This window comes from Tinamus guttatus, unplaced genomic scaffold (genome assembly GCF_059628265.1).
Source record: "Tinamus guttatus ecotype Peru unplaced genomic scaffold, ASM5962826v1 Tinamus_guttatus_pri_ptg000125l, whole genome shotgun sequence".
Classification (NCBI taxonomy): domain Eukaryota; kingdom Metazoa; phylum Chordata; class Aves; order Tinamiformes; family Tinamidae; genus Tinamus; species Tinamus guttatus.
Window position 1 is genome coordinate 2,126,115 of NW_028288659.1, and position 15,012 is coordinate 2,141,126.

Consider the following 15,012-nt stretch of genomic DNA (forward strand, 5'->3'; position numbering starts at 1 on the left):
GGGTTTATTACTTTACCCCAGAATATATTCCAGAAATCTGGAGTTGTCAGGCTCTATCAAGCTGCAAGTGGAGCTGCAACTAGGAAGAGTTTGGGAGCTGGTGGGTAGAACATCCATTTATCATAATACTTGATGTAACTTGACCTTACCGAATTATCCAGGAAAATATTTTAGCTCTCATCAGATCAGTTTAAGGATGTTAACAGTTTTTCTTCAATTTGGATTTTGGTTCTCTGGGCTTGATTAAGGCATCATGTTTTTCACAAGTGCTAGCATTGTTTCTTTGATCCTGTCAAGCTCTTACTGGATTCTGTTCACATAACTGCTTATGTCTAACATCTGGTTGGTGGCTTGGTTGACACGCATGCACAGAAGGAAAGCCAACAACCCAAAAAACTCCTAAATAAAACCCACCACCACAAAGCAGGTTTGGTATTTGCGCATCCAGCACCCTTTTGTTGAATTGCAGTACTGGATCACGAGAGGATGTTGTACCGTGCTGTTGCAGCTAGCGTGTCTGCTCCTTGCGGTTACTGCTTATTTCATGTGCTGGGATGCAGTCCTGCCCTTTGTGCCCTGTGCCTGACCCCCATCCCTCCATCTCCAGGCCATTTGTAAGGATATTCCTGCAAAAGCCTCTCCTGGTGTGGGAGGTTCCCTGGCTGAACCACTTGACAACTACAGGTAGATTTAAAAGGTCTGGCTTCCGTATGGGTGTGCAGTGTGCTCACACCTGCATGGGTGCATTCAGCTGTTCAGGTAATCAAATCAGCTGCTAGATTTAAACAGTAATAAGTGTTTTTGCGTGTTGCTGGCTCTCCTGCGGTAAGAGCACTTGGGTAATCAGGGCTCTCCTGAGCAGTGGCATTTGTTTAAGCTAAGAGTTAAACCCTGCCAGCTTCAGTGGGCTGCTGCATGTTGGTGGTTGGCCATGAGAGGCAGAAATCCAGGGCTGATTAAGAACAGTGATGTTTCCTAGCATGCAGGTTGTGACAACGTGGGACACACAATGTTGCTGTCAGGGCAAGGTTTTGATGAGAATTCTGCAAACGGAGCATGCTTTGCTTGGACTAGTGGTGTTACCTGTGCTGCCTTTGGGCTAGTTGTCTGTGTGGATTTGTTGGTGCTTCTAGGTGCTTCTGGGCTTTTGAACTATTTTTGTTGGTTTTAGCATTGTGTTTCTTTGCATCTCTGCTACCTTTGTGGGAAGTTGTTGGTTACATGTTGCCTGGGGAAAGAGACACAGCCTTGCGGGCACCTGGTATCCACTGGCTGCGTAATCTAAAAACTGATAATTGGCCTTTCATTTTTTTTTTTAGCATTAGAATGACAGAAAATTCAGGTCTACAAGTCTTTAACCTCCTAGGTGATTAGAAGGGCAAGGGTTATTTTAGTTGGAGCTAATTCATCACCAGTAAGTTCATGTGTGTGTTCTGACTTCAGTTGCTTTTTGTGTTTTGATATAATTTAAAAAGAAAGATAAATGTCAAATTTTATTACTTGTTTTGGCTGTTGTTTATGTTACATTTAGAGCCTTGCAGTCAGCTCCGATTCACTGTCCAGCACAAGTCCCAGTTTGCCTACCTGTGTCAGTATTAAAAACATCAGACTTGGGAGGACCTTGTGGGTCATTAGGTCCCATCCTGGCAGCCCAAACAAGCATCTGGAATTGGGTGGGTCCATGATAAAACTGCACTACAGGCTGTTCATCCTATAGCAATTTTACTGCTGACAGCAAGAGACTTAAAGCTATGGGAGAGAACAAGTGCTTGAACAGTGTCCAAGGCTTCTGCCAAACCTGGAAAGCCTCAGAATGCAAGTTCCAGATTTTCTTAAAAAAATGTGTTCCACTCTCCTGAGGAGGATAGAAAAAAAAAATCTAGATGTACACAGTGGTCTCATAAAGGGAAAGATGTTGCTGCGTCACCTAAATTTAGTGATGAGGGTAACGCTTAGCCTGGTGAGAACAGAACCGCCTTAGGCTGACTGATAAGATATTGAAGCCTTTAGAAATAACTGTGGTACCTTCCTTGTGCTCTGCCTCTAGTTGAGGCCGATCTGCAGAGTCCTAAAGTGGTCCATAGCAAAGAATAAAAAAAAAAATAGCTAAAATGCTTATGTTTTTAAAATAACTGTTTCTTTGTGACACTTTTTGGCGAGAGGGGAAGAAGATGTAAAGGAATGAAGTGGTGAAAATATAATCTTTATGCTGATAACACTACAGGAATTGTAAGAAATAAACCAGCATGTGTTGAAACTGTACCTTCAAAGAAGCTGCCACAGAGTAGAGCACGTTCTACCTTTTAATTTGTGTGCTCACTGTGGAATAGTGAAAGAAAATGTCTACTTAAGAGTGATCAAAATTAACCAGAAAGCCAATAGGTAGTTCTAGTGTCTGAGATTCAGAGGTGATGTGTTCTGACTGTACTGTTTTCTAGGAATAGAAGAATGGGAAGGAGAGCTCTGCGGATTTTTTGTTCTTTTTCTTTTTTTGAACAAACACAGACCCATATAATGGGGCTATTTCCAGGTTCGTGCATGCCTTTTGTGCTAACCTTTCAACTTTCTGAAGTATATAGCAGGAATGTCACTTCAGATTAAAAAGCATCTCTGACAAATGGCTGTTGTTTTTTTATTTTTTTTTTCCTTCAGATGTTAGGATTCAAAGTTCATGTAAAAAGTATGGTTCTCAGTATGCTGAAGTTACCTAAAGCTTCTCAGTGATTTTTGAGAGTTTTCTTTTTTGGGGGAATCTCCTTGTGTTTGCATATGGTGGGAGGGGAAGAGAAAAGTATCAGATCACAGCTCTGTTGGTCAGTGAGAGGGAATGAGAGCGCTGTTGCTCTCAGTGAGTTTGGCAGATATTCAAGAAGGTGAACTTTTTTTAAAAAAAAAAAAAAAAAAAGTTGAAAAGCATCAAACACACATTGGTGCTTTTGCATCAGTTCTTATACTGAATATCTAGGAATGAGAGTCAATCATAATATGCAAAGTTACTGTTTTTGTCTCTTTTCCATATTAATTTTGTTTGCCTGTTTGGCAGCCTTGCTGTCAAGGCCATGAGGATAAGAATATTCTGATAAATGGCCTGTATGCCATGAATTCGGTGCCTTGTTTTCAGCACTACTTGGCTTGTAGACTTTTTTCTATCCTTTTTTTTTGTTTGTTTGTTTTGTTATAGTCACTCATTTAACAAAAAAAGTAATGAGCTACTTTTACCTTCCTAACCAAGTCAAACACAAAATCTGTAATACAGTACTAAGATAGATCATGCACATTCTTCACACAGAGATGCAGTATCTATCTGGACTTCATCAAGGCTTTTGACGCTGTCCCTCACAGCATCCTCCTGGGCAAGCTCTGGCAGTGTGGGTTACATGAGTGGACACTGAGGTGGATTAGGAATTGGCTGGATGGTAGAGCCCAGAGGGTGGTGCTCAGCGGTGCAGTCTGTTTGAAGGCCTGTCACTAGCGGTGTCCCCCAGGGGTCAGTCCTCGGTCCAACCCTGTTCAATTTATTCATCACTGACCTGGATGAAGGCACAGAGTGCTCCCTCAGCAAGTTTGCTGATGATACCAAACTGGGAGGAGTAGCCGATACCCCAGAGGGCTGCGCTGCCATCCAGAGGGACCTGGACAGACTGGACAACTGGGCGGTGAAAAACCTCATGCAATTCAACAAGGCCAAGTGCAAGGTCCTGCACCTGGGGAGGAATAACCCCAGACACCAGTACAGGCTGGGGACCAACCTTCTGGAGAGCAGCTCTGCAGAGAGGGACCTGGGTGTCATGATGGATGACAAGTTGACCATGAGGCTGCAGTGTGCCCTCGTGGCCAAGGAGGCCAATGGAATCCTGGGCTGCATCAAGAAGAGCATCTCTAGCAGGTCGAGGGAGGTGATCCTGCCCCTCTACTCAGCCCTGGTGAGGCCACATCTGGAGTATTGTGTCCAGTTCTGGGCTCCACAGTACAAGAGGGATGTGGAGCTGCTGGAGAGAGTCCAGCGCAGGGCCACAAGGATGATCAGGGGCCTGGAACATCTGCCCTATGAGGAGAGGCTGAGGGAGCTGGGCCTGTTCAGCCTGGAGAAGAGAAGGCTGAGAGGGGATCTAATCAGTGTCTATAAGTACCTCAAGGGAGGCAGTGAGGAGGATGGTGCTGGCCTCTTCACTAGAGGTAATGGCCACAAACTGAAGCACCAAAAATTCCATAGGAACTTAAGGAAACCTTTCTTAATAGTGAGGGTGACAGAGCCCTGGAACAGGCTGCCCAGAGAGGTTGTGGAGTCTCCTTCTCTGGAGATCTTCCAAACCCGCTTGGACGCAGTCCTGTGCCACGTGCTCTAGGTGACCCTGTGCGTGCAGAGGGGTTGGACTAGATGATCTCTAGAGGTCCCTTCCAACCTGAAGGATTCTAGGATCTCTAGCTCTTGTAGTTCACCATGTGCACTAGAAAATAACCGCAGTTCACAGCTTCTGTTCTTGTTTTGGCTCATGCACCTGTAAGCAGTTGTGAATCTTGTCCATTCTTTCATCATATGCACTAAGTGGCAGGCTATGGTATCTGGCAGGTTTTTACTTTAACATTTTCTCTTTGCAAATTCTTCCCTTTCTTCCGCTCCTTCCTGTCATTTCTGGAGTCTGAGTCCCTTTCTGTAACATAAATCTCTTCTTGATTAACCATTACAGTGTGAAAATACAAAGGGTTGTTACCTTTTGTTAAAGAAGTTCAGTGTGTTTGCTTTGCTCTATTGGCTGCTGAACGCAGCCCTTGCAAAGGCTGCCTCTCTTATTGCTCTTGCAGAACTGAAATTCCAAGTGTTCCTTGTGCAAACAGGGGTCAGTGCTACAAGACAGTTCAGTGCCCTGGGAGCGGAGTGCGTGACCGCCGTTACGCTGACGGGAGGCACCGGGAGTTACTGCTCTGCAGGATGTGCCTTCCTGCCAGGTCAAACTGCCTGATTCCTGGCTGTGGGACGCTCCTGCTGCCCCGTAGTTTGCTCTATAAATGTCTTTTGGCTTATGTCAGTCACAAACAGAAACTGCAGAGGAGTAAGGAGAAAATGTTACTTTCTGAAGGCTGCCAAGATTATTCTTATTTTTTTTTCTTTTACAAGTGTAAATGGAGATCTGCCTATGCTCCTGCAGTGTGTTTCTCAGTATCTGATTTGCTTACTAACTCAAATGTAATTGCAGTGGTGCCACTCTACCCTCTAGAGTGAGAGGAGCACGGGAGGCTTCGCGTGTTTATATAAAGGAGCTCTTCTCCAGAGGTTACCCAAGCGTCATGTTAACGCCGCTTGGTTTTCTGCCACGCGTAGTCGGGGGTGTTTGCTCTCTGGGCTGTTGCTTCGCATAAAATACTGGAAGTCAGAGCTGAGCATGACAGCATTGATAAACACATCTCGTTCTGTCGGGTTCTCTGCCCTGAAATTGATGTTAGTCTCGTCCTCTCAGAATTTCTTACGCTTGTGGTGTGCTGGAAATGCTGGAAAGAGATAACTTAATTGAAATCTACTGAATCCTTGGGAAGTAAGTACGTGCGGGAGAAAACGCACACTTCTTCAATTCCACTTTATTGGCCTTGTCCTTTTCCTCACCCTTCTGGAGGGAGTAGCACTCTTACCCTCTGTCCCTTCTTAACTGTCTTACAGATGCATTTGACTACTGCTTCAGCCTGGCAGCCTCCTAGATGTTAGCAGCTTTCTTGCTGCTTTGAATATACATTTTTGTTGATATATTGATGGTTCTAGATATTGCTGTACTTCTTGGAATAGTACCTGCTTTGCTATATTCAAGGAAGCAGAATTCTCCATTGCCATTCACTTACTGTGACAAGGCTGCTATGGGACAGATTTTAGTTGCCTTAAATTGCTCCTTAGTACATTTAAATATTTATTGTGAAACCAGAAGCAAGTTTTCACAATTTATGATGTTCCTCTTGGAGTGTGTTTAGACAGTTACTTGTGATTTTTTTTCTTAAATATGTTTTTCTTGCCTGTCACTTCAGTCTGTTGAAAAGACATATTGGTACCTCATCACTTCCTTATAGAAAATGTGGACATATCTGTGTGCTTTTTATTAACCTGTCTGCAATATTGTGTAGCTCATCTTTTTTTATGCTTCTGATAACCTTTATCTCTTTCAAGCTTTTCCAGAATGTCTTGAGAGAGCATTTTCAACTAAATCTCAAGTACATGTATCACATATCTCTATACTTGCAAAACTGGTATGCCAATTTCAAAGCATCTACATGAAGTTTTTACCTTGGCCAAGGTTAGTCTTTGGAGATGGTTTTTATTTAGCTTGCAGACATGATGCTCTTGGGAAGTTTGTGTTCACACAGAAGTCCGTGCGTGACATAATGTAGATTCTGGAGGTGTGAAAGTGTTCAGGCTACCTTGAGGTGAAAACTTGGTTAGCACTAGCTTGAGTGGCTTTACACTTTCAGTTATAGCCTAGTAAACTTACATAAACAGTCCTTGTATTGACAGAAAGGGCCAAAGGTTTTTGACTCTTACAGAAGCCCTTGCAAAGGAAGGGTGTCGAAATGTTCATGTCCGCTGGGCACTGTTCCTGTGTGGCTAAGACCATACAGTATGGTTAAGCGATTACTTATTTGTAGATAAATTTAGAGTTGAGGGGGAAGCAGTGGGAAAAACACTGCTGCGGTTTTCTGTTTGCAAGTGATAAGAGATCACACTTGTGAGATTCCTGGGAAGATACTAGCGTGGACCAGATTATTGAAGTTTGGGTTATGTTGCCATCTAAAAGAAGTCTTCCATGTAATGCTGCTGGTGTTCCTGTAGGAAACTAGAGCTGCTCTTCCTGCTCAGTTGGTGTTGTAACTGACAAGAGTCATTTCTGTCACTTCCTTGGCTTTCCTGTTTCCAGGATGAGCAATGTTTTTTGCTATTACGAATTGTCTTAATATCCACTTTTGCTTCTGGCTTCCTAATAACAATAAAATGACAAGGCTGATAAATGTTACTAGGAGGAGGGAAAAAAAAAAAAAAACAGTGAAGCTGATATATAACAAACTGCTCCCTGTGCTGAACTATGGCACATCTCTGTGCCAGTGAAAACACAGAAAGGCTGCATGGGGAGGAAAGGTGTATTTAGTTAATATGTGGAAGGGTATCTTCACAATTGCGAAGTCTAAAAACTGTGTAATGGAAGTTCTCATTGCTAAGCCGCCAAGAAAAATACTGTGGGTTTTTTTTTGTTGTTGTTGTTTTCCAGCTTCCAAAACCAGGTGCGTTCATTTGCTTTAAGCACCTCTTGACTTTTTGGAAGGCGAGTAGTGTAAAGTGTGTAATCGATGCTGGAGTACTTGAGGACAGTGAAGTTTTGCATGTGTCTGGTCTTAGAATCCTTTCTGTAACTCCAGTTATGTTTTAACTAGACCCCTCACCCTAGCAGCTGGTATCTGTAGTTTGGATAACTTGATTTTTCTGAGTAGTGTAAGGAATGGGGCCTGCAAAACAAAACTTAAATTGAATTAGTATGTAACTGTTACTTTCACTTAACGTGGAAGAAAATGGTTCTGATTTTATGGAATGTTAGCACATCGCTACTGTACAGCAGATTGTGTGGTACCAGCTGCTTTCAGCTGTGTGGGAAGTTACTTTTCTGTCACGGACATTAATCACTTTCCCTCTTTGAAAAGCTATTAATAGGTTGACAAAATGCTAGCTAAAGCACAGAGAAAGCAATTTTGTGGGTCTAAGTAAATTTTTCCTTTTTGCAGTGATTGGCTTATTAAAAATGATGGAAAATCTTCTCTGTGCTTCTTACATGTTCAGCGCTTACATGCAGAAGTATCGGCCAGTAAGAGTAACATACTTTTAGCAATGTTTAAACTAATGTTTTCTGTATTTTTGGAGAGGTTGCTTTAATTAAGGTGTACAGAATACAACATAACTACTCCATCAGCTGTTAAGAGAATAAGAATTTGCAAGGATTTAATATTTTGAGTTTGTAGTAAATGAATTAAGTGCTTTGGTTCGGGTTAATTCCCTGCGAATGCAAGCTTCCAGTATAATGTGTTTCATACTCTTTAAGAAACCTTATTTTAATGTTCGACTGGTATCACAACAGCATTATTAGCACATGGGTGTCCCAAATACTGAGATGAGTCTGAAATAGCTTTTTCTTTTCGGAAAAAGTGGGCATAGCATCTTGATCGTTGAAGTCAGCCTAGCAAAACACTGTAGATTTTGTTATGGAGGTTATTTCTTTACTGGTTTGCTTGAGGATGTGCAGGTGAAATTAAAGAAACTTCCTATGTGTAACTTATATTTAAAATGATAAAATCATGAAATACCATGTTTGGTCTAACACCCACTAGTTCTATAATTTCTTTTCTAAGTGAACTCCTCTTTTTAAATCTCATTTTCATCTCTGTGCCGAGTTACTGTCTCACATGCATGCTCTTGTTCATAGACTTGGAAAATTTGGATGATATCTGATATCCGAAATCATTTGGATGATTTCCTGATATCTAGAAATAGGTCGGACAAAAGGCGATACCAAAGGAGATGAGTTGGGATGTGTATAATGAAGCTCTTTTAACATTATTTGGTGGTCTTACATCAACCTGGGGGAGGTCAGACCAAGAATAATTTGTGTGGTTCTAGTTTTGATTTCAACTGAGCCCAGCAGTGGCTTGAAACCGTTCACGCCAGAAAAAAAAAAGTAAAAAGTGAGGATTGCATAGTAGGAATAGTCCTTGTTTCATCCACAAGAGTGAATTTAATCCCTGCTTCTTGCTCCTCTGCTAGATCTTGGGTGCTAGCTGTAGTCTCAACACGCTGCTGCTCTGCTAAGGAGGTCCTCGCTAGCATCTCCAGAGCAGCACGTTGTTACAGTGCAGAAATATAAGGAATTTTATTGCATGTGCCGTCAGAGTAGTGCCTGTGGTGAGGAGAAAGTGGAGGGAACTGCAGCAGGTTGCTCTGCTATAGAGCTGCTGCTTTTTGAAGAGGTCCCTGCTGTTGGAGTGATAGTGTTTAACGGGATTGATCCAAGGCCATAAACAAAACGTGTATTTTTGATAGGTCTTTGCTCAGGTTTAATGCAGATTTCAAAGTCATGTTTGAGACTTGGCCAAATGACTTGCAATTGCAGAGGATATCAGAATTGTTTCACCAAATACTGTGTTCACATTTAACAGATTATTTTCATAGTGATAGGGTTTAGAAACTTAGGGGCCTACCGAAGCTACCAGTACTTATACAAGCATTACCACTGAGTAGCATTACCATTGTAATTTCGATTGTCCCTCTTGCTCAGAAAAGTAGCAGGTAAAGGATAAGGGCTTGTTAGAAATAAGAAAATTAGATTGCTTTTGTAGAATTCAATTCATGACTAACAAAATTTTGACTTAAAAATTGATGAATACTGTGTGTGTGGGTGGGATCGTCTCTGTACTGTGGTAATATAATAACAGAAAAACAAGAATAAAGTCCCTTTCTGATTGCAAATATTAGGATTTAAATAATGGATCCTTTTTTTCAAGAGGGAATTGAAGACACGCTGAAGAAATGTAACAGTAGTGGAGCGTAACTTATGCTAACGCGGAGCAAAATGTTTGTGATCATCTAGGTACTGAATGTGTTGTTTCTGTTGATGCAGGTATGGTCCTGAACATCATGAGCATGTGACTTCAAAAATGGACACCTGGATCTATTACAAGTCGTGATTAGCCTTAAACTGACCTAGAACCATAAAGGACCTTCACGGGATTTCTCTCGTTGCTGTTTTTCGCGTGTGGAACTGCCTCTCACCACCAGCTCCACCATGTACGGGAGCGCCCGCTCGGTCGGGAAGGTCGAGCCCAGCAACCAGAGCCCAGGGCGCTCGCCGCGCTTGCCGCGCTCGCCGCGCTTGGGCCATCGTCGAACCAACAGCACGGGGGGCAGCTCCGGCAGCAGTGCTGGGGGAGGCAGCGGGAAAACCCTTTCTATGGAAAACATTCAGTCTTTAAATGCTGCCTATGCTACGTCTGGCCCTATGTACCTAAGTGACCATGAGAATGTAGGTGCAGACACCCCCAAGAGCACCATGACCCTGGGGCGATCTGGGGGGCGGCTGCCCTACGGCGTTCGGATGACCGCGATGGGAAGCAGCCCCAACATTGCCAGTAGCGGGGTTGCCAGCGATACTATCGCGTTCGGAGAGCACCACCTCCCTCCGGTGAGCATGGCCTCCACGGTGCCTCACTCGCTGCGCCAGGCCAGGGACAACACGATAATGGATCTGCAGACGCAACTCAAGGAAGTGTTACGGGAAAATGACCTGCTCCGCAAGGACGTGGAGGTGAAAGAAAGCAAGCTGAGTTCTTCAATGAATAGTATCAAGACCTTCTGGAGCCCCGAGCTGAAAAAGGAGAGAGCCCTGAGGAAAGATGAGGCTTCCAAGATCACCGTTTGGAAGGAACAATACAGAGTTTTGCAAGAAGAAAACCAGGTTTGTCTCCTAATGTCACAGCTGTGTTAGTGTGTATATGCATACAATAGCATGATTAAATAAATTTAACAAACCTACACACTCGTGCACCTACACGTTGCAGGCAAATATATTGGTGCTTTTCCCACGCAACTGGTGTGCATGAGATACCTCTCTACGTGTTTGCTGTCAGAATTACAAGCCATCACTGAAGGTCATCACCACTCATTGTGCATTCTTATGCCATGTCTGGAACCAATGCTCCCCTTTGGAAGTATTTTATCCTGCTCATTATTAATATTTCTATGGTGTTAACCACTTGAAGTATTTTTTGAGCTGTGAGTGTACCGACTGCTCACCCTAAGTACAGCTATGTTGTTGCTGGATGCTGACTGATTGCCAGGGGAACAGTTTGCACTGCGGTGGTGTGATTTTTAGAGCTCTAGTTAAAACCTACAGACTTGGGGGTCTCACAGATGGTTGTAAATGTGCCTACACTTAAGTAATACTCTTTAATACCTGCTTATCTAGTCTTTTCTTATTAGCTGTGCCCATCTTGTTATATGACTGTTATAAAGCACCTTACAGTTGTTTATAGATGGTCTGGCTAGTTAGAGAACAGGCAGGAGAATGAGAATCTTGGGCATCTAGCCCTGTTTTTTACCTTGTCCCCTTAAAAAAAAAAAAAAAAAAAAAAAAAAAAAAGCTTTTTTAGAGTTTTCTGATCTGGATCTTCTTCCAGCTAATTCTGAAATAACAACATATCATTGACTTAGTGTTCTCCTATTTGTTTAGTTGATTTTAGGTCACAAGTGAGTTGGAAAGCTCTGTTGCTCTGTTTTTTCCTGTTGTTCCCTCTGACGCAAAAAAAAAAAAAAAAAAAAAAAAAAAAAACACGCCCATACCATTCCATACTGGGAATATGGGCCCAGTGGCCTGTTCCTAACATTTCCTTAAGATTAAGTCTGCTTTCACCATGGTAAAACTAGTTTTGCTTCTGAGTTTTTAAAACAACCAAGAAAGTTTCAATAAATGGTTTCCATAATTCGTGTGTGGTCATATTCTTGAAGTTCTGTTGGTGTGCTTGCTAGTTTAGGCAGTGGATTATTTTTGGCTTTGCTTTGGAAGATGAAGAGGAGAGGGAAAACACTGGAAGAAAAAGTAGTTGTAGTACTTGATGTGTTATCCTCTACTTTCAGGTGACCTATAATTTAGAGAGCAGATTAATTTTTATTTCTGACAATTTGTGGCACTGAAGCTTTCTTTTCTTTAAGAACTAGATACAGCAAACAATTTGCTTTTTAGATACAGCAAACAATTTGCTTTTCCTGAGTTAATATGAAATAATGAACTTAGGGTCTTTCATAGCCATATTCTTGTTTTCTGGTAGCATGACAGCATGAGACTTGTGCAGCATTGTAGTATTCATTTGTAACAAAAAAAAAATCAGTGAAAAGTCATTTTCATTAAACTGGTAACTTTGTTCAAATGAACCATAAGATACCATTCACTCTTGAAACTGTCTGCTGTTGTACGTATTTCAGTTGCACCTAAGCACTGTAATTCTTTTCTTTTGGTTCCAAAGTTGCATTTTCATGCTGAGGGAGATGCCCCTTTGGAAGGTAACAACACTTTTAACACATCAGTTTCGATCTTTGAGGATGCTGTTTTGCAAGAAAAGTATAGTGAATGCATCACTTACAATGCAATGCAGGTTACTGAATATGTATAAACTGGAGAACACTGGTTCCTCTTTCCCAGTGTTTTTCTTATCTTTCCTTTATTCCCTAATTAAACATTTACAGATATTTCCAGGCTGCTGTTCTCTAGGCAATCACTATAATTACCACCACACTGGTGGAATTGTATAACTTTGGTCCAAAAAAAGAAGGGTGCAATTTAAAAGTAAAAGGGTGTTATTGCAATGAGCTGTAAAAACGGTGAATGCTAATTAATAGATTATAGTTAGCTAACAGTGTGTCCTAATTAAACTTTGAATTCATTATGTAGTCTATAGCCTTCTGGAGTTGGTCACTTCAGCCTTTATAAGGAAGATCAGTTTAATAGGATTTACTGTAATTAAATAGACTTCTCTGTTTAGACACCGAACAAGGGATTTCTCTCGTGTGGGGGGACCAGAACAATCTGTTCATTCCCCTCTATAAAGCTGGATTAATTTCTTCCCGCTACGTTTTCTTTCAGCGTGCTTACAGGAGCTGGTGTGTTAGATGTCAGTAGCAGCACTTTTAATACAGCCTTCTGGCATGGGCAGGCCTTGTGCTTTGTGCTCAGTTGGGGCGAGGACAGATGCCCTGGTAGAGACTGCCTCAGCTCGCCGGGCCGAGATGCTGGCTCACTCGTGCCCTTAGCTGATGGTCACCTGCGTCTCTCTGCTGTCATCGTGGCTCCTTGTTCTTCTCAGTGCACTTGATTGTCCATGGTGGGGTGTGTGTGTTTTACTTTAGTTATCTATTTTTTATCACTGTTCTTGTCACCTTTCATTTATTGGGTTGCCTTTTGGTTTTGGAAGATGTTAAAAATACTTAAAAGCACAACCTTTAGTTGATAGTTGCCTCCTAGGCTCTTTTAAAACATGCACTGATGGCTTTGTTTTGCTTTTGTTTTTCTGTTTCTTAGAATTTACTTGCAAGTAAATCATGACTTTTTTTCCTTTTTTATTTCAAATAAAACTTTCTTTCCAAGGAAGCTCTGGCTTTAGTAAAGATCACAGAACTCCTTTTGAAAAACCCGATAGGAATGTTGGAGACTGTCATTCGTCCTGATGCAGCTGCATCTTTTTTTTTTTTTTTTTTTTTTTTTTTATTCTAGGGCAACAGGAAGCAGGAAAAACTCACATAGCACAGAAAATACCATGCAGATGCATCTGCATAGGTTTTGGGTCCACAGTGTTTAGGTCTTGTTCAGCTGTATTGTTTCACAGGGTGCAGCCCAGTTGTACTCATGGGACACTCATGTGATCAAATGCTCTAGCTCTGCAGTGTAGTGTGTGCTGAGCTTTATTTTTACCCTTTCTTTTCGATCTTAGAAGAGATTGAAAATACCTGGAAAATACCTTTTTCTGGTAAGTTTAGAATATTATTGCTCTCTATTTTATTTTATTTTATTTTATTTTTTTTTAAATCCTTAAAACTTAACATGGGAAATATTCCTGTAGTTAAAGTAAGTTTTTAAAAATAAAAATAAAAAATAAAAAATAAAAGGTACAATGACTATCAATGCAATCTGGATTAATTAGCAAAGGAAGAGCACTAATGGTTTCTCAAATGTTAACAGCGCCTTGCATATCCAAGGAGGAACTGATGAGCCAATTAGTAGAAGTTTTTGGCATGGTATCACTCTCCACTGCATGCTTTAAGAACTGTATTTCAGTTACGTTTGCTTGTAGTGTGAGTGTGGTTTAAAGTTGCTTTTAAATCTCTTCATCATCATGAGATAGAAGAGGGAAGGAAAGGCAGTGAGTACTTTTGGTACTTCGATTAAATCTTTTTCTCTAAAAATCAAGGATCATGATGGACTATGTGGAACTTAGGAGAGAGGTCCTCTTCTCGGTTGCTTGTTCTTGTTTTTTGTTTTTTTTGTCCCTTAGCGTAACTAGATGTCACATTTTGTTACACTAATATCCTGCACCAATGTTTGTCTTCCCATGCTGACAGATCTGTGTTAAGATCCAAATTACGTTTCTGCTGAAATAATGTGGTGCTGCCGAAAATGTATTTTTGCTTTGATGTCTCGTTGTGCTTAGAGGCTTTGGATGTCTGCATAAGAATGCTTAAAGAAGAAAATATTTCCAAAAGGAGTTTCACCTTACTGGGGTGAGCTTTTAAGAATGGTTGTCCTGGAAAAGTGTGAATGGAAAAGTGTGGCTGGTGAGCTCCAACAGGCTTCTTCGGACTTCTGCTTGCATCCTTGCTATGTGAAATAACTTCTTCTTTACAGGAGTCGTCTTTACGTCAATTGATGGAGAGCTAGACTTTGTCCTGTTAGGAATATTTGATTGTGCCGTATGCAGCTGGGCAGCCGTAACCTAAAGGCATTAGAGGGATCCTTCAGCACAGTGCTTGAGTAACTGTTGGTGGTTGGTAGTTCTCTAGAGTGCTGCCTGCTTTAAGGCTCTGTCGCTGGCTCCTCCAGGTATAGGCTGAAATTGTAACTTAATGTTGAGTTATTCTGAAAAAAAAAAAAAAAAAAGCTACCTCCTCCGGAGAGCCTGGTGTCTGAGGCATTTTGAAGTTGCAGCACTGTCTATTGCCTTGACAAAAACGTCAGGTAATGGGCCAAGAGATGAGCTTTATGTGTTGTGTCCCTTTGCATTCCTAGAAGGACTACACACGCCTGTGTTTCCCAGTGCTTCTTCCCTCTTCCCCTGCTATGTCTCTAGAGGGGTGAAACTAACACTTTGAGTTACCTTGAGCTGTTGGATAGTCTAAACAGTTGGTCTTTATTTGGCCCATTAAACATATGAGGGGAACATGACCACCCTAAGCAGCTTTTTATAAAAAGGGTTGTGGAGTTTGTACTAGTGAACCTCTTAGTAGCTTAACTG

General features: G+C 41.7%; 1 protein-coding gene across 9 annotated transcripts in view; it reads left to right on the forward strand.

The window, feature by feature from the left end:
- The first annotated feature begins 9,525 nt into the window (after positions 1 to 9,525).
- Positions 9,526 to 15,012, forward strand: part of ERC1 (ELKS/RAB6-interacting/CAST family member 1) — a 263,972-nt gene continuing 258,485 nt past the window's right edge. For 3 of the 9 annotated variants that reach the window (XM_088521600.1, XM_088521601.1, XM_088521604.1), the window contains exon 1: positions 9,526 to 10,469. In XM_088521600.1, the coding sequence (XP_088377726.1) occupies positions 9,801 to 10,469 (669 nt within the window). In that variant the 5' untranslated portion in view covers positions 9,526 to 9,800. The remainder of the gene's footprint in view (positions 10,470 to 15,012) is intronic. The other 6 variants (XM_088521607.1, XM_088521606.1, XM_088521608.1 and 3 more) reach the window with 3 other exon arrangements.